This window comes from Carettochelys insculpta, chromosome 3 (assembly GCF_033958435.1).
Source record: "Carettochelys insculpta isolate YL-2023 chromosome 3, ASM3395843v1, whole genome shotgun sequence".
Classification (NCBI taxonomy): domain Eukaryota; kingdom Metazoa; phylum Chordata; order Testudines; family Carettochelyidae; genus Carettochelys; species Carettochelys insculpta.
The window spans coordinates 34,641,859-34,661,735 of record NC_134139.1 but is presented as its reverse complement, the minus strand read 5'-3'; the positions used below and the strand labels follow the sequence as shown (position 1 = coordinate 34,661,735).

At 39.9% G+C, this 19,877-nt stretch overlaps 1 protein-coding gene across 2 annotated transcripts in view; it reads right to left on the bottom strand.

Moving 5' to 3' along the window:
- The window catches only part of MTA3 (metastasis associated 1 family member 3), a 178,072-nt gene that overhangs the window by 17,536 nt on the left and 140,659 nt on the right, over positions 1–19,877 (bottom strand). Inside the window, exons 11-14 of one of the 2 annotated variants that reach the window (XM_074989606.1) lie at positions 14,198–14,256; positions 9,573–9,697; positions 7,943–8,094; positions 6,879–7,101 (exon numbers count right to left, since the gene is read on the bottom strand). In XM_074989606.1, the coding sequence (XP_074845707.1) occupies positions 6,879–7,101; positions 7,943–8,094; positions 9,573–9,697; positions 14,198–14,256 (559 nt within the window). Of the gene's footprint in view, positions 1–6,789; positions 7,102–7,942; positions 8,095–9,572; positions 9,698–14,197; positions 14,257–19,877 lie in introns of those variants that run through there. The other variant, XM_074989605.1, reaches the window with a different exon arrangement.

The following is a 19,877-nucleotide window of genomic DNA, read 5'->3' as shown; positions in this document are numbered from 1 at the left end:
TAACCTCAGAGAAGTAATTGGGATTATCATCTTTGTGAGAGCATAACTCCATTAAAGCTAATGGGAAACTCATATTAGGGCCATGGTTTCACCCTTCCTCTGTTAAGCATGTCTTTGCAGGATTGGGACCTATGTTTGTAAGAGTTTTTACCAGTATTTATGGTAACAGTCTTGTCTTTCCCGCTGGAAGAGAGACATATTTATGGTTCAAAAGGATTAACATTAAAGTTCCTCTAGTGCCAGATGTTCTTTTAAGTTTCGGTGAAAACCTATTAAAATACATTTGTTGAATTATAGTATTAAACATAAAACTAAGCCACAAATCCTGTAATAAATACTTCTGGATAATGTAACTCTGTCAAGATCAGAATAAAAGCCTCTCATTGCTGGTTAAAGATTCTCATATATATCCCACCTTTGCAGTTACATGTCTAACCTTGCTCTGCACAAGGAAAGATGTCACCACAATGCATCTGCATCTCAATTGTATTCATTCTCCTCATACTAACAGCCTTCAGAAAAGCTTTTTAAACTAACCCACTTGACTCTAAGGTAGTTTACTAGAAATGTTTGCGATACAATGGAATTCATTTTCCAGTGCTCATGTTGCAAGCTACTTCTTCTACGAATACAGTCATATTATCCAGGAAATAGTCTTCTCAATATGCCATGGCAAAATTTGCTTCAAATCTTAGTTACAGTTCTTCAAAACACAGTTTTCAATCCATTTTACTCATGGTTATAAATAACCCTTTGAAAATTTTCACTTGAAACCTGTTATCGTCACATCTCTTTGTACTTTTATATTACACAAATGCTGGCTATTCAGTTGGAGTTGGTGTCATTGTTAGGCCATCAGTCTTTAAGAAAAAAAAGATTGCTTGAGGTTTGTGGACTTTTTGGAGACTCAAACCTGAATGAGAGAAATGTATGGACTTCACAAACAAATGTGAGAAAAATAAGGTATAAGTCAAATTGTTCAATCCTTACTGTAATTAGGAATAGATTTTAAGTATACAGTGTATGCTTTATCCACTCAGAAAGGTAGGCAAATCAATTGTAGTTTCTGATCTGCCAGAAACAAAAATGAAGAATGTACATTTTTTTATTAACACAGTCCACAACATGAAGAACTAGGTGCAGACCTTTCGTTATGTAAAGCTGAGTATGTGGCAACTTAAACGTCGGTAACATTTACAGATAGCTATCCAGATTTATTGCCTAATTGTATATATTCTGCTCACAGTTGTCTAAATCCAGGATAACTACTTTGCCCTTTAGTGAGTTACTCCTGATTTATATTGCTGTAAATGTGTGCAGAATAGTAAATTCTCTTTTTTCCTAGTAATAAGATCCCCTCATCCACTACAATGGGTACTTTGGCTTGCTTACAGTAGAACCAGATTTGTCAGTCACTGATAAGCCGGGGAATGCTGCATCTTAAATTTCTTCCAGTCATGACAACTTTCAAAGCCAAGATACTGTCCTAAATCACAAGTCATGTTAAATGCATTTTGAATAAAAGCACAGCAATTTCTCATTCTACAGTGCATGACAAGTTAATGAAACCAACCCCAAAGACTGGGATGTCAGATTCTGCTTCTGTTCTAGATATTTTCCAGGGTCCATCTGAGGACTGTATTAGTTAGAAGAAAAAAATTTCAGGTAAGTGTTCATTTTCTTCATTATGCTAGGGCCTACAGATCTATTACAATGGGATTTTCACAGCAGTGTGCTTTTAGGGTGGGCAGCAGAAATGTCCTTTAAATAGGGATATCCCCTCCCCCGGAAAACCCCTGCTCCCAGTTATTGACCTTCCATTCTCTGAAATGTTACTCAGGCCTATTCTATCCTAGGTGTTCCTGTACTGCAGTTGGAGATTCTTCCTCTAGTGGCTTCCATTAGGCTGACTCTAAGTGAACTCTGGAGTCGTATATTTATGCACCAGTTTAAGTGGCACTGCCTACCACACACCATCACAGCTCCTTTTTGCCAGTAACTTGGACAAATGGGTAAGAGAATGGGTCATTAAATAGACGTGAGCTACACATCTTGAAGAACAACAGTTATGAATATGCAGAGTATAACTGGCTGGCACTGTGTTCAGGACACAAAGATCCAATCAAATGAACGAACATTCCAGTCTGAAGAGCAAAAGTTGGTCCAAAACTGAGAGGAGAGGTAGATTTGAAATGGTGACTGGTACAGTGCCCTCGAGCACACATTCTAAAAGCCTAATTGGCCCATTTGAGTATGTCTAGGACACAAATGGGAGGCAGAAGTGGGTAGAAGTGGTTGGTGCCATTTACATCTTCTCCCTGTGCTCTTGTAGGTTTCGTGTCTTGGAGGAGCTGAAAACTTAAATGGTTTTTGGGGCCTGAAGTGCTTACTGGAAGCAGAGAGAGCATATAGGCCTAAGGATTGTAATGTGGCCCTTGAATCCTTCAGTCCATGATATCTTGTGTATATCTGCTCTGAGAAAAAGGATGAACCTAAAAAGGGAGGTCCCAGATGGAATGTTGGCCCTTGCAAGGAAGGCTAGAGGGCTGGCCCCAAGAACACCACCTTGCGGTGATTGAGATGGCCATTGTGTGGGCCACCAAGTTGGTGGCTTCCAGGGACACCTGAAGAAAGTCACGGCCATGTTCTTACCTTCTTCTGAGAGGATCATGAACTTCAATCTTGATTCTTGGGACAGTGAATCTTTGAATTTTTGAAGAGTCTCAGATTAAAGCTGCAACTCCATGGCTGGTTGGAGATGAGTAGCTGGAGGATACGCATGAAAAAAACATTTCTTTTGAAAAGGTCCAGTCTCTTGGTATCTTTCTGTTTCAGGCCTTTGGCTGGTCCTAAATAGTCTATTCTTTCAGACAGCAGCAAGGACCTCAGGATGTGTGTGTGCATGTGCGCGAATGCGCAAGGTTAACAGACATTTGAACACGCTTGTTGGCACACATTACTTCTTCTCTGCCTCCTGTGAAATGGGGTTTGGGGGTGTGGGTTGACTCTGACACTGATCTGAGGGTGGCTTCCATGTCTGATATCCCTGTATTTTTTAGTGCAGGGTGTGATGTCCCAAGTGCATTTGTTCTGCACTTGAGTTGCATTTAAAAATCAATTAAGTGTACAACAACAGAGAAAGACAAATAGGTCACTGGAAGAAAGAATATACAACAGCAGATTTTATAGCAACTTAAAATTATATGGGCTGTTTGTTATTAGATAAGGTTTAATGATGTTCAAGTTAGCTCCATGGACAAGCAATCTATGGATCAGGAGTACTATGCTTTTTTATGTGCAGAAAATATTGTTGGAGAAATACAATACCCACATACTCAGAGTTCCACTTTATCAAATGATGTGCTGGATTTTTTTACGTTTTTTTTTTTTAAAGAAACACAATAGTTACTGTGGGGTTTTTTAATCTATTTCAGGCCCAATTGGGGTGGCGGAATTCAACGGGCAGAATGTAGATGTAATTTTTCCTTCAAGTAAAAACTAAAATGAATGTCAGCGTTTACAAAGAAAGATCTTTCAGGTCACGATTTTAATTTGTAATGACACTTTTTCAGTCAAAAGAACAAAGATGAAGTACTCAAGGCACTGTTAGTCTGATGGAAGAATGATTATTTCCTTTTCAAAAGCTCTGCTTTTTATTTCCTTTGTTTTAAAAATAGGTTTTGTATATAAAGTGAAGTCCCTTCTAGGATGATGATTAACAGTCAGATGAACCATTTGTTTTGTTTCTTCAAGCAAATGCTACAGCTCCTGTTAAATCCACAAACTGGAAGATAAAATCTGAACAAGGAAGGACAAAGGTTCAAGGTTCTCTATTAAAAGTCAATCCAATTCTACAGTACCCTGCAACCCTCAGGCACTCTTTTAGAAAGTGGTGCCAATTTACACTAATTGCAAAAGGAACACTTTTTTCCCTCTTCATCAATGAGCTGTTACTCTACTGGTCCTTGAATTGTTCAAGTGATTTGCTGCAATATGTATTAAGGTTAAAAAGTGAAAACTCATTTCAGCCTTCATATGCTTCACCTACCCAAACTGAAGCACAGAGCCACATCTTTCTTGCTTTTGTCACACAATGGAAGCACAATTCTTCTCTTACAGAGCTTTTGTCTCCATGGGCTTTAAAGGAGTGGCTCCTTATTTATGCATGTTTAAAGAAAAGGAGACTCAGACCCAATGAGACGTGCATGAATAAAGCAAACATAATTTGTTGCTTATGTTCGCTCATGCAAACTAGTGCTTTTTTTGTGCCGGTACTATGTTGGCCATGGGACTGGCTGGGGACCAGGGGCCAGGTGAGTACCAGTTGCTTTTTTTTTTTTTTTTAATTACAAAAAAAAAAAGCACTAATGCAAACAGTTAACCAGGTGAATAACTTTACTCCCCTGAGCAGTCTTATCAAGTTCTGGATGTCAGCAGGATTGGATCAGAGTTTGCATGTGTTGGAATATGAACAATGGAGAGGAAATGAAAACAATCCAAGAGCTAATTTTAAACCCAAGATTTCCGTATCATGAAGAGTTATACATTAACATCCCAATCTAAAACCCACAAAGAAAATGTATTCCTTACGTCATTGCCTTCCCCATGCTTTATGAGAATTCGCTTATGAATATGTACATTTATATCTCAAAGATGCTTTATACAAAATAGGTAATGTAAGCTATCACAAGAGCCAGTGTCCCCTAAATGTCTATATCCTGTTTTTCTGCATATATCATTCTCATATATGAAATTAGAAATATGAAGTGTGAATCTGTTCTAAATGTGCCAATGAGGGCCACTACTCATACTCTGAAGAGCCTGACTGCTCGGTGATCAAGTCAATGACCTGAGTGGTTTTGTTTTGTCCTGTTAGCCCAAAGTGTGGTTGGTCCTACAAAGCCATGTGGCCAGGCCACCTGATGCTGGAACCCATTTTGGATCGTGTACTTTTTTTGAAACATTTGAACTGAGCACAAAGAATTCCCACCTTGTAAAACAGAGGTGTAAAGGAGGGAACCAAACAATACAGGTAGTTGCCAGATGCCAGGAGACCCCGCCACCCCACTACCACCTAAGATGCCTGCTGGAAACATCTAAGACTGAACAGGGGGAAGGATTGGGCCCAAGATAAGAGGTTGCTTAGCTTGTGAAAGAGATGATTAGAACAACTGTTCAGGATAAGAATTACAGGCAACAAGTTTCTTACTGGATTAGGATTCGTTGGTATGTTTTATTTATTTTGGCTCAGTAACTTAACTTGATCTGTTTTCATTTGTGATCTCTTAAATCCTACTTTTTATACTTAATAAAAACACATCTGTTTATTATCAGGCCCAGTATAAATAACTGTTACCTGTGGGGGAGGGCAGAAGCAGCCATGGTGCAGATCTCTCATTGATAAAGATGGCAAACTGACAAGCTTTCTCTGTGTAAAACTTGTACACAGAGTAAGACAGATTTATTTGGGGTTTTGGTCCCTTTTGAGGGTTGCATTCCTGGGTGCTACCAACAGTCCTATAGCTGAGTGCTCCCAGTGTTTAGATGGTTCAGTGTCTTTGTTGCTTTGCTGGCGGGTGGTTAGCTCAACTCTGTGCCTCGGCTGTGGGAGACCAGAGATTCTGGCTGAGCAGGATACTGGTGGGAAGCCCCACAAGGCAGGAGGTGGGCTCAGTGGCTTCACCACCACGCTGTACAACTTCAAAGAGACTTCTGTGATTCAATCTGTCATGTGTTATGTTTGCCTTAACCCAGTTTTTATAGTTATAAAATGAGTTCTAATTCTCAAAAATTGGATCTACAAATACAATTTAAGTAACTATGCGCCAGCATGGCTGACCTAATCTTGTTAACTCTTTTCCTGATCTGGTATTAGGTGAGCTGATGTAGTAGTACATTTCACATGGGTACACCAAGTGGGAGCTTTGAAGATACTGTCCCACAGAAGCTGAGAAAGTGAGGTAGTAGATGTAATAAATTATGCATTTAGGACCTGATCAAAAACCCAATGAAGCATCCAATAATTACAATGGATGTTGGATTGGGCTCTAAACATACTAGAGCATACAGAAGCCATTAAGTTACAATCTTTATAAACATTTCTCAACTATTTGTCATATTTTCACCCCCTAAAAAGGTACTTACGTTCACCCTGGCTAAATATGTTTTCCTTAAGTTACCAATAAAGCAAGGATCTGTATGTTTCATTTTAGAAGAACACAGCGAAAGCACAAAATAGTATGGAAACATGCAGAAAACTAAAATTTAAGAATGGATGAAAGAAGCAAAATGTGGATGAAACATTAAGTGTGGCCATCAAGATCTTCAGAGCTCAAAAATACTAAGGGCATAGAAAGCACAGATTCTGCCATCCTTATTTATCTCTGAGCAGTTCCTTAGTTCTGTAATAGTCCCACTGAAATCAAGTTGTGTAAGGGTAGTAGAATCTAACACCATATCTTTAGTTGTGAAAAACAAAACCAGGTCATATTTCACAATACATCGTAGAAAATATGGCTTCTGTGTCATAGAATATGCACACCAGTTTCCTGTAAGACTTGCTGACAATAGCGAAAACTTTTATGACCTATATGATATAGATGAATGAGAAGATGATGCTCTTTCTTAATTCATTTGCAATATTCTCCTTTTAATTCCCATTTCATTCATATCACTGGCTTGAAATCTTTCCTTAACAGACTTTTTGTCTAATTTTTTTGATAATACACTGGACAAATGTAAACTTAGATCTTGGAGGAAAAAAAATAAAAACAAAAGCACTGTAGACAAGAAATGTTTATTGAAAAAGAAAATAAAATGAAAGACAGAAAATGGTTGGAAGCACAACACATTAAGCTAGGAATTTAAAAACATCTTACATTCTGCCCTAATGGCAGCACAGTTAATAGGGATAAAGGGACGTCTTGCTGCCTGCCGCAACCGGAGGGTATTTTTGCAGACCTGACGGGCAAGTTTTGTCAAACATGTTGTGTGAAGGAAGAAAGCTTGACGCGTTTTCACTGCAGACTTTGGACTGCCAGTGTTACGGACCGGTGTACCCTGCGTAGCCTGGCGTGACATATGAGTTCTAATACGGGGTTCCTACAAAAAACCATAAAATACACACAACTAAAATGTAACAAAACCAACCGCAATAGTGTCATATACATTCCAAAAATCCCGTTACCAATGGTGAACTATAACCAAAAGACATCTACATTTTTTTTTTAACTAAAATGACGAGGATTGAACTGAAGAAAAACAAAGGATTAGCAAATTTTTTCATACAACTGAAGAAGAAATGTAGTAGGCAATTTCCTCCTGTATTTAAACATCAGAAATAAGCACACAGAATTCACCCGGTTTGGAGAACTCCAGAGGAGTTCTAATCATAGGAATGTGCAATGCCATATAAAAACACCGGGGTTTTGGCTTTTTATAGATACTACAACATTTGATTGAAAAGGTGACAGCAGTCACCCAAAGATGCATGAAATAGGACACTGCTTATTTAGGATCCTAATCACAAGAAGGGTGAAATTCACCTCTGCAGAAAGACAGCTCAAGGCCTATGCACCACACATTTAAGACTTCAAAATGAGACTTCAGTAACGCATAAATCTTGTGCTGAATCTCTGCTCAGATGTGCCTTTCATTTGTGCTCCACTGAGTACAGTGAGATGCACTTTGCAAGGGAATAACTTTATACAATGGAGTAAATGTTTGCTGTCCTTCAGATTGCAATACTGTCTCATCCTATGCTTTGTAAAGCACCGAGCACAGTAAAACCTCAAAAATATTAATAACTCAATACCACAAATAGTATAAAATGTTGAATTACTCAGCACAGGCACAGGAAACATCATATAACATGTTTTAAATCACAATAACTTCTGGAAATGTGTCATATTTATAGCAGAAACATTTGCCTACATAATCCTACCTCTGAGGTTTGGCAGGGAGAGAGTTTCTCTTCCTCTGTCTGTGTTGGCATTTTCAGGCCACCATATTTCTTCCAATAAATCCAGCATGGCGCACACAATCTACACTGCATGTTAGGAGGACCCCAAGAATACCACTGATGAGACTGTGTGGCTAAGGATAAGGAAAAGAATACAGCTGAGTTAATGTATGTTGTCTTACATAGAATAAATTCAAGAATATTATATGCTATTACTATTTCTCAAGAGCATTATTAAAAGAAGTACTACAAAACGAGCAAAATGAAAAAAGAGAACTTACTTTAAGGTGATTCGGAGATCTTACAAAATTTTTAAAAAATTAATGGAAAAATAAATCAATTTCCCTATCAGCTTTCAATTTGTGATTTCTCAACATTAGGAAAAAACTGATTTATTTCCTCTGAAGTAAAACAAAACAATCCGCCAAATCTTGTTTATGTCTTTTCTTGTGCATGAAGACAATCAAAATAATAATACAATAAACTCTCAATTTAACAGATCCCAATTTAACAGACTTTGGAAATAATGGACACTGTCCGCCAGCTCTCCCTCTGCTCTCCCAACTAAATGCCAGTGACTCACCAGAGTGGCTGGAACCACCACTGCAGCTGGGGCCACCAGAGCCAGAGGAGCTGTTTCTGCGGGTAGGGCCGCAGGAGTGGCTAGGGCTGCTGGGCTGGAGGAGCCGCAGCACTGAGCCTGCTGAGAGCCACGGGAGGTGGAAGGAGCCAGGCTGGCATGCAGCTCCTCTCCCGGTAACTGGGAGAGGGAGATGCAGGTGTGAGAGGATGAATGAGGCAGAAGGGGAGAAGGGAAGGGAGGGGGCAGAGGACAGGAGTGAGTGATGGAATGGGAACGTCCGTGCATTGTCATACAGTATAAACATTTAATGGACCTTTGGCGGTAAAGAACACCCCTTCCCCCCGATTAGTCCACCGGATCGAGGGTTTACTGTACATGGCTTTGTGAGGGTACTTGCCAGTTATCTACCCACAGCCACAAAGACTGCAGTAGAGGTGAAAACATTTGCTTTTCATGCATCACAGAAAACTAGTGTTTATGGATCTAATCTGGCCTCCATTAAGTCTACTTTTGAACAAATCTAAAGCTAGCCTAAGCGAAGAGCTTTGGCACAGAGGAATCTCCAGACTGGAAGACAGTGAACCATAGGTTTAATTTTGCTTTCAATATGAAACACAGCTCATCTCTTTTTAAGTCTGGCAACCTCTTTTGAGCTGAAACTTCCACCTGTGCCAAATTTTATCCTATTCCCTTTCCAAGCGCAAATTTCTGTGATGAGTTTTGCTATGTGATAAAGTCCACTAGTGACCCTCCTAAACTCACAAGATGCATTCTCACCTGTAACTGAAGTCAGGATTTGAATGCAGAGCTCCAAAGATAGAAGATAGCTGGACCAAGTCCAGCACATTAAGTTGATTCTCGTTTGCGATCCATAAACTTGGTCTAAAGTAATGAAGTTTATCTATTATAGTGGTGTAGTTCTGTTTGAAGAGTTAAACGTGCAGCATTTCTCAACTGTAACTACCTACCGTTTGCTTGGAATGTGGTAACAGATAAACAAATACGCACCCCATGCTCCACCTTTCTTACCATAGCAACTTTCACAAGCCCGGCCTATTAGTGAGGTCTGTGTCTGATAAGTTGCTCCCATAGTTCCATTCACTGCACCTGGCTTCCCATTGTTGCTGGATATTTGATTTGGATTTGGTTTGTTGCTTTAAATAAAATAAAAAATAAGCTCTCAGAAAATATTTTAATAGCCAGTTAATTAACATGAGCAAGATTTCATTCTGTGTTTCTGGTTTATGAACTCCACCATCTGTAAGAATTTCTTCTGAGCAACAACATTTATTTCTATGTTCCTCTTGTAAACTGTTTAAGTTTACAGACAAAAAGAATTGATTATATGCACAACTACTGAAAGGCTTTGCAAGACCCAGGTGATACATTTCACGTGGTTTCACCACCAAAATACCCCAAAACCCACTGAATGATGGAAATCACTGTGTTCTTGAATTATCAGCAAAAATCTGTTTTGGCTAGCAATGAACAAGACACCATTTCTCAATATCTCTGAAGATCCAACTTGCCCTCCCAACTGGCAGTAACAGCCAAGGAACAGATCTTTTCCCTTTTCCAGCAGCAGAAGGTTCTTTGCTAAGTACCTCTGCTCTTTTCTTTAAACCTTGTGCTTCTTGGGAACTTCCCAATAACTGTAGTCGGGGTGGACAGTGGGTCTCTCAAGCACCAGAAAGCACAAAACTTGAACACACAGTGGGAACCCTCAAAATGTAAAAAGTGGATTCTCATAAATAGGGTCCAAAAATGACTTACCTGTGTAAAATAAATTTAGGATGTGGAGTGGGAAGTAAGCAAGGCTATGTTTGAAGCAGCCCAATTTACCAAACCATTTTACATAAAAGCACATGGTGATCTGTTATTTTTTGTTGATGACAAGTTTATATATAAGAGCTAGGTAACATTTTTCTCACTGAACCAGTCAGCCCAGCTTTCATGTTCACGCAAGAAAATTTGCACTTGAAAATGAGTAGCAGGGCACAGACCTACTTACCAAAGCAGACATAAAATTCTCTTTCTACAAATATGTCACAACACGAGACAAAACTGTCTTAATGACTGGACTGAGCATTAACTAGGGAAAGGCCAAGAAAATGAGGATCAACCAGTCCAACAACACTAACATCACACTGGGAGGGGATAACCTGGAAGATGTGGAACAGTTCACCTACTTGGGGAGCATTATGGGCATAGATGGAGGAAGAGATAAGGATATCAGTGCCAGGACAGGGAAAGCAACAGCTGTGTTCAAGACTCTCCATCCCACATGGAGTTCACAAACAATACCTGTGAAGACGAAACTGGATCTTCAACACAAATGTGAAGAGTGTGTGCTTGTATGGATATGAGACCTGGCGTTACTAAAAGTCTTCAAATCACAAGCTACAGACATTCATAAACAGATGCCTGTCACATCAAATGGCAAGACTTCATCACAAATGAACAGCTTTGGAACAGAGCAGGACAAGAACCAATTGACAGTGTAATCAAGAGGAGAAAGTGGGGATCACTAGGCCACACTCAGAAGATCATCCAGCGTAGTCCGTCAAGCTCACATGGAACCCGCGAGGAAAATGCAAAAGAGGAAGCCCTCGAACAACATGGTGATGGTTTACTGAGACTGAAGGACAACTGGGGGTACTCCCGGATCCAGCCAGAAGTTTTGTCCGAAGACAGAGTAAAGCGAAGGAGACTTAGAGATAACCTATGCTCTATGTGGCATACAAGGATTAAGCAGTAATAGTATTCTGAGATACTGTATTAAGAAAATGTACAGTTTGTTTACACGCACACACACAAAATTAACGCATGCACCAAATGCTAATCTCAAACTATGGAGAAATTAAGAATATATCTGAAAGCATCTTGTTTGCAGGGTGTAGCAGTACTATCCCCAAAATATGAGAGAGACAAGGTGGGGGTGGCAATATCTATTGTTGAACAAACTTCCATTCAAAGAGAGACAAGCTTTTGAGCTACACAGAGCTCTTCTTCAGGTCTAGGAAAAGAATTCAGTCTCACAGCTGAACATACTAGGGAACAGATCCACAAAATGACTTGGTATTTGGCCTCTCAGTCCCCAGAAAAATCTGCACAACACCTTCAAAAGACAGCTCTAGGAGCTTAAATGTATAACTTCACCAAAATAAAAATCAGGGGCTCCACAGAGGCACTAGTCTTATGTCTCAAAACAACAATCTGTAACTCACTAACCCCGCTTTGTTCTATGACTTGCCACAATGTTAATTGTCCACTTCATCTCAAATGGTCTCTTGCAATACATCTTAATTCCTTATGCCTCACAATTTACTGCAGGGGACAGGAAGGGGGGCAGTTTTGTCAGGGTTGGCAGGCCTGGCCTACACCACTTCCCACCTCTACTGGGAGCTGCAGGGCTTCGTACCTGGGGACACCTGAGTAAACAAACCATCTTGTGGCCTACTAGTGGCTAATCCTGACGAACAGCATACCACTCTCATGCTGGAGGTTACACACCACTGATCTGTTCCGTCTGTGTGGCATACAGTAGTAATCTGATTACTTTCCCTGGACTCTGTGTAGCTCCAACTTTTGTCTCCTTCAGCAACAGAAGTTGTTTCAATTACTCCACCAAATTAAAAAATGTGGCATTTCTAGCCAGGAAGAATATTTGTTAGGAGGAAAAAAAAAAAAATCCAAACTTTTACTGAAGTAAAATTACTGAGATCAAGGGAATGAATCAAAGAAATATACGGCCTGGTTCTTAGTTCAAGCAATATTCACGTTGCTTTCAACACATTTTTCCTGCGTAAGGACCAAAGGCTTAGGCCATAAACCAGTGCTAGTGGGCTGGATCTCACATACTCTCTCAGCCCAGAACTACTACTGAAGTCCATGGAAACAGCTTAGAATGACAGGATCTGGCAACAACCTCCTCTCATGGACTAGGGGAGATTTATAAGACCAGTACAACCCACAAACCCAGAAACAGTACTACAGCTAAGTTATATCTATATCTATATCCATTGAAGGGTTCCTGCAGTTTTTCTCTGATGCATTGGTTACCGGCCATTAACAGAAACAGGATACTGGACTAACCCAACCTCCGTGTCTGATTCAGTACAATTCCCATGTGGGAACACTGCTTACTTTCCCTTAGGGTCAATACTCACCCACAGTACAAAACAAGCGAAGGCTAAGCATCCAAGGTGCAATGTACACATCACTATATTGACTTGAGCAAACATGGTACCAGGATATTGAATGTGTAAAGCATTATATAAGTACTAAGTGTTATTTTTATTATTTACCTGCCACAACCACCAACATAGCATAACATAATTGTGTGAGGAATACTGACTGTTGGTGATTGCGCACACATACGATTATTGCCAGAAAATTGCTCTGGCTTTAGAATGTCACAAATTATCCATTGCCCAAAATTATCCTCATCATTTAAAATATTTTCATTTTATCGGTGCTGGTTTGGGCTTTAACACTCACTGAGATATTTTCAGAAGGTTGGGATTGATTAAAAGATAAAATGTATTTCGATCTATCCACCACCTTATACTAATAAGCCTCCTTGGGGTAGGGGAGGGGAGTTTGCATGAAAGCTTGTACGTGGTTTACAGAGGACTCTACAGCAAACATACTTTTTTCAGGTATTCTGTTCTATCCACAGAATTACCACTTATGTCAGCAGGAAATCTACACATATATGGCAAGTACAATACAGTTGGAACAGAGCTTGAGGGCAAATTTTGTCCCTAATCCTTGCTATTTCCAAGCCCTGAAGAAATCATCAAATTTAATACATGGATTATTGCTCATTCCCCTAAACCACACATTTACAAAAAGAGATTTTTAGCATTAAATTTAAATCCAAAAAGCCCAAAAGCTAAACATACTATGAGGACAAAACACAAAAATAAAAAAATTTTGTTAATCAGGTTTAGTTTACAAAGAATGGATTTTAGAGCTGTCCATAGCCTTATCATTTAAGCCTTACCATATCCTTTTTCTCTTATTACCTACTTACTTTAAAATATATTGTATCAACAAGATTAAACTATAATTGTAATGCAGAAGGATCTGATTTAACAACCTGTTGCTTAGCCTTTGAAATGTTGAATTTATTCCCAAATATAACAGCACTCTTGAGAGATTCTGAAGAGATTACTTAACAAAATCTGTGTTATAAATAATACAACGGCACACTATATTTTTTATATATTATATATATATCCCCAATTCACATAGCATTTTAGTTAGTCTAATTATCTTTGATTTTACATCTATTTATCTTATTTGAAGAAAATGGTGGATAAGAAGAAATGGGTGGATTAAATACAGGGACCTCACAAGGAAAATGTCATCATCAGTCCTTGCCTTAATCATGTTGGGTGTGTTACAGGCATCCACAGACAAAACCATATGACAATAATAAGCCACAGGAGGATCAAAATCTTAGTAGCTATCAAGTTATTTAATATGTTTGTTTTATTCAGCACTGTTTACATACATCCAGAGCATTATCAGTTAGGGCCATTTTCTTTCACGTCTGCTTGCCATCTGAAAATGACTTGTGCATTTTTATCTATCCATTATGTCACCTCAATCAAAGCAACTTAAGTATAAACATTTACTATACTTACTAGGTTGGGATATAAACTTGTTTCAATTTACTTTCTGCTTCAGCTGCCTTCAGGCGTTTCTAATTGAAAAGACAAATATATTAAATGCTATTTTAATATATTAATAATTTTTATCACTGCAAAGAAAATATTTAAAGACAACCTCCACTTGGCTTTTGTGAGATCACAAAGGCCTTCAAATGAACTAATATCTCAAAGCAAATATCACTGCAATTCTTTATTAGTTTTAAAGCACAGCAACTCAATAAAAAGCTCACGAGCACCAACAAAAATATTACCGCACATCCAATTTTACAATACTGAAAAAAGAAATGACAGGCACAGAGAAACGTGTGCAAGACAGAGAGCACACACACACGCAATGGCTAGTTTTCAGCATTCACTTCAAAAAATACATCATTCTATCTCACCTGTGCCAGACATTAGGAGCAGCAGCCCAGCTTCATACTGGGGGTGCTCCTTGCAAAAATGGGTCCCTTTCCAACAGTACTTATAGCGTAACTTTCCATCTGATGTGGCAGTAAATTAACATGCTGTGATGAGATGGGAACCCCCCATACGTGAGCCATGCAAAGGGCCTCCAACAGCAACAATTGACAGGTAAATGAGTGGCTTTGAGTGGCAACTGGGAAATTTTTCAATAAACAAAAGTATCTTCATAATCACTGCAAACTGCTGTTCAGATGGAGCCTATTAACTGAGCTCATGTATTCCACACTTTTTCATCCTTTGCTGCAGAATTACACCCCCTAAAATCACATCTTTCATTAAACAAATGCTCATTCCTCATGGTGCCTGAAATAATCTGGATAATATATGCACACAGAATAACTGCCTGGGTTGGCACAGCCTGAAAACATACCTCAGAAGGTCTGAACTGCCCCATTCATCTTAGTCAGAGACAGTGTTCCCTGTATGCTGAGCGCTTGTGTGGCCAATCAAGAGAGATTAAAATGCTGCCCAACTGATTAGCAGAGCACTAACAGCTAGATTGTTTTGTTTCTAGTGGTGGTGCACATTCATGCACATAAAAATTATTCCGCACATAGATGGAAAAGATTAGCAAGAACACTGGTCAGGGCTGTCTGGAGTACACAGCTGTGGTATTTGGCATTTTTTTAAAGATAACATAGATTCCAGCATTTTTTTCATTGATTTAAATCACAGATCATTGACTTAAGTTACCAAAAAAGCTAAAATTGACTGTGCTTAGCATGCTCTTAGTTTTGTAGTAAACCCATTGAACTCACTGGCACTTCTGATTTTTGAAAGAACAAATATAGAATGGGGGTCCCTTGGAAAAACTGAGTTATGCTGAAGTAAAATAGGGACTAGACTTACAGCATTACCATTATTGTCTTAGAGAGGTTCAACCTATGCTAGGATTTAACTTAAAGAGAACGTTAAAGGGTGACTTGATCAAGAGTATAAACAACCATGTGAGAAAGTTTCTAGCCAAGATGATATGACATGACCCAATGGCTGGAGAATGAACCTAGGTAAGTTCAGACTAGAAACAAGGAATACATTTTAAAATGAGGGTAATGAACCATAGGAAAAACTTCATAAGAGGTATGACTGATTCCACACCACTGCCTATTTTTAAACCAGGAGGGGATTTTTTTTCCTGAAAGAGATACTTTAATTCAAATAGGAATTAATTCAGGGGAGTACTACAGCATAAATTAAACAGGAGTCACCCTGTGGTAATTGGTCACCCTGACTTTACAATATATTACTCTGAGAACTGACTTAATGGGACTAAGAATGCACCCACAGTCTTTTATGCTTGATAAATAAATCCTGTCCCTTCCCAGGAGCATATGTTCTGAACACCAGAGCCCTGCAGAATGTACAGTCTCCCCATTTAAATGAATGTGCTGCGATACCCAGTTTTTAACAAAAGAAAATAAAAAAATAAAACAGGTTACATGCCTGTCTTGTGTAACATAATAAATTAGTTTGCAGAAAGGACAATAAAGGCCTAAGGCATATCTACACTGCTAGGCCGGGGATGTGACTAGCTGGGGACACAAAAGTGCAGCTCTATAACTCTCCAATGTGCATGCTGTGAGTGCAAAGTAAAAAGATTCCTAGTTCACAGTAATGCAGTCCCTGTCAAATAGTATGTTTATGTGAAGCAGGAACCTTTTAATTCATGCACAGGAGTTACAGTGCACATGCCTATTTGCATCCCAGTAATCTGAACTGTAGGGCAGCAGAAACATGTCCTTAGTTCATTTGTGCAACATCTTTTCTGCTTAAGGCTTAGTCATATGGGAATACAAGAGATTGGACTAACAATGAGTGAGTCATATGGGCTCATTCAGTTCCAAAATGCTGTTCAATCAGATTGTATTTATGAAAAATGACTGACTGACAGAAATGATAATTGAAATACTGGATTTATCTATTTAAGTGGTTAACTACAGGCAGCAGAGATTGCCACGCCTATTTCTCTTCACCTTGACTTGGCAGGACCACCTTCTGGAGATGAAGTGGCAAATGAGTCCCCACAAACATTAAATCATTGCTTTTAGATGCCAAACAAGATTGTCAGCTACAGAAGAACCTCAGATTTATAAGCATGGGAGTTACTGACCAGTCAACCATGCACCTCGTTTCCCATTTGGACCCAGAACTAAATAATCAAGCAGCAGCAGGTTTAAAAAAAAAAAAGAGTCCAGTACTGTGTTAAACCTAAGCAATTTAAAAAAAATAAAGTGGAAGCAGCATTTTTCCATTTTTCTTTTGGACTATAAAGTTTCAAAACTTTATTAAGTCAATGTTCAGTGGTAAATGTTTGAAAAAACAAGTGTAACATTTTTTTCCCGAGTTACAAACATTTAGGAGTTACGAACAACCTCCACTCCTGAGATGGTGCTAACTGCGATTCTACTCTATAACTGTCATATGGGAACCTACCCTCTGGACTGAAATAACCCAGCCAATTCACACCAGTGAATAAACAGTTATTGAATAGTAAAGTTTTCAGATTAGAACCAGCCATCTAAAGCTGAAAGGATCCATACATCTCAACTAGACCCATAGTCCCTTTGGGCCTTCCTCCCCTTCTGAAAAGAAAAGAATTTGGGAAATGCTGCTCTTGAGCAAAGATTTCCATCCAAGTTTTCTAGTAATGGTAATCAATCACCTGATCAAACTAACAGGGTAAATATGGACTCAATTTTTAATGTTATTCATTCTTACTTTCAACCTTCTTTTTGATAAACAAATGCTCAAGTTCTCTCATGGTTAGTTTGCAAGCTTCTTATCAGTAACAGTAACCGATTCCACCAAAGCACCAAGTTTTATTTACACTTTCAACTGTCTGATCACTCCAGATCCCTCACTGCCCAGCTGACGATGAAGAACTGAAAAATGATGTAGTAAATCACTGGCTTGCACATGTAGGCTATGTCTACACAGCAGCATTATTTCAAAATAAACTATTCTGGAATGCTTATTCAGAAATAACGCTGCTATACAGGAAATGCATTATGAAACAGCCCTCAGCTATTTTGAAGCAGAGCCAATGGACGCACAACGGCTTATTTTGAAACAAGCTCTATTCCCTGTCTACACAGCCCCTATTTCAAAATGTAACAGCAACGAAGGGTCCTGTGGCACCTTATAGACTAACAGAAAAGTTTTGAGCATGAGCTTTCGTGAGCACAGACTCACTTCATCAGATGCTGGTCTTGGAAATCTGCAGGGCCAGGTATAAATAAGCCAGAGCTAGGGTGGGGATAACAAGGTTAACTCAGTCAGCAAGGGTGAGGCTTACTACCAGCAGTTGATCTGGAGGTGTAAACACCAAGGGAGGGGAAGCTGCTTTTGTATTTAGCCAGCCATTCGCAGTCTTTGTTTAAGCCTGAGCTGAGGGCGTTGAATTTGCAGATGAATTGTAGCTCAGAAATTTCTCTTTGGAGTCTGGTCCTGAACCTTCTTTGCTGTAGGATAGCTACTTTTAAGTCTACTACTATGTGGCCTGGGAGATTGAAGTGCTCTCCTACGGGTTTTTGGGCTAGTCTACCTACTACCCAAGATCCACAAACCTGGAAATCCTGGATGCCCCATCACCTCGGGCTTTGGCACTCTCACTGAAGGACTGTCTGGATATGTGGACTCTCTCCTCAGACCCTATGCCACCAGCACTCCCAGCTATCTCCGAGACACCACTGACTTCCTGAGAAAACTGCAATACATTGATGACCTACCAGAAAACACTATCCTAGCCACCATGGATGTAGAGGCTCTCTATACCAACATCCCACACAAAGATGGAATAAATGCTGTCCGGAACAGTATCCCTGATGATGCTACAGCACATCTGATGGCTGAGCTCTGTAACTTTATCCTCACACACAACTATTTCAGATTTGGCGACAATATATACCTTCAAATCAGCGGCACAGCTATGGGTACCTGCACGGCCCCTCAATATGCCAATATTTTCATGGCTGACCTGGAACAGCGCTTCCTCAGCTCTCGTCCACTTCTACCCCATCTCTACTTACGCTACATTGATGACATCTTCATCATCTGGACCCATGGGAAGGAGACTCTGGAGGAATTCCACCGGGACTTCAACAACTTTCACCCCAACATCAACCTCAGCCAGGAACGGTCCACACAGGAGATCCACTTCCTGGACACCACGGTGCTAATACATGATGGCCACATCAATACCACCCTGTACCGTAAACCCACTGACCACTAAGCCTACGTTCATGCCTCCAGCTTCCATCCCAGACACACCACACGATCCATTGTCTACAGCCAAGCACTAAGATATAACCACATTTGCTCCAACCCCCCCGACAGAGACAAACACCTAACAGGATATCTACCAAGCATTCTTGAAACTGCAATACCCATCTGAGGAAGTGAAAAAACAGATCAACAGAGCCAGACGTGTGTCATGAAGCCTCTTACTACAGGACAAGCCCAAGAGAGAAACCAACAGAACACCACTAGCCATCACCTATAGTCCTCAGCTAAAACCTCTACAGCGCATCATCAGGGATTTACAACCCATCCTGGACAATGATCCCCCACTTTCACAGGCCTTGGGAGGCAGACCAGTCCTTGCCCACAGACAACCTGCCAACCTGAAGCAAATCCTAACCAGCAACTATACACCGCACCACAGTCACTCTAACTCAGGGACCCATCCATGCAACAAACCTCGTTGCCAGCTCTGCCCACATATCTACACCAGCAACACCATTACAGGACCTAACCAGATCAGCCACACCATCGTGGGTTCATTCAGCTGCACATCTACCAATATAATTTATGCCATCATGTGCCAGCAATGCCCCTCTGCTATATACATCGGACAAACTGGACAGTCTCTACGTAAAAGAATAAACACACACAAATCAGATATCAGAAACAGCAATATACAAAAACCTGTAGGAGAGCACTTCAATCTCCCAGGCCACACAGTAGCAGACTTAAAAGTAGCTATCCTACAGCAAAGAAATTTCAGGACCAGACTCCAAAGAGAAATTTCTGAGCTACAATTCATCTGCAAATTCAATGCCCTCAGCTCAGGCTTAAACAAAGACTGCGAACGACTGGCTAAATACAAAAGCAGCTTCCCCTCCCTTGGTGTTTACACCTCCAGATCAACTGCTGGTAGTAAGCCTCACCCTTGCTGACTGAGTTAACC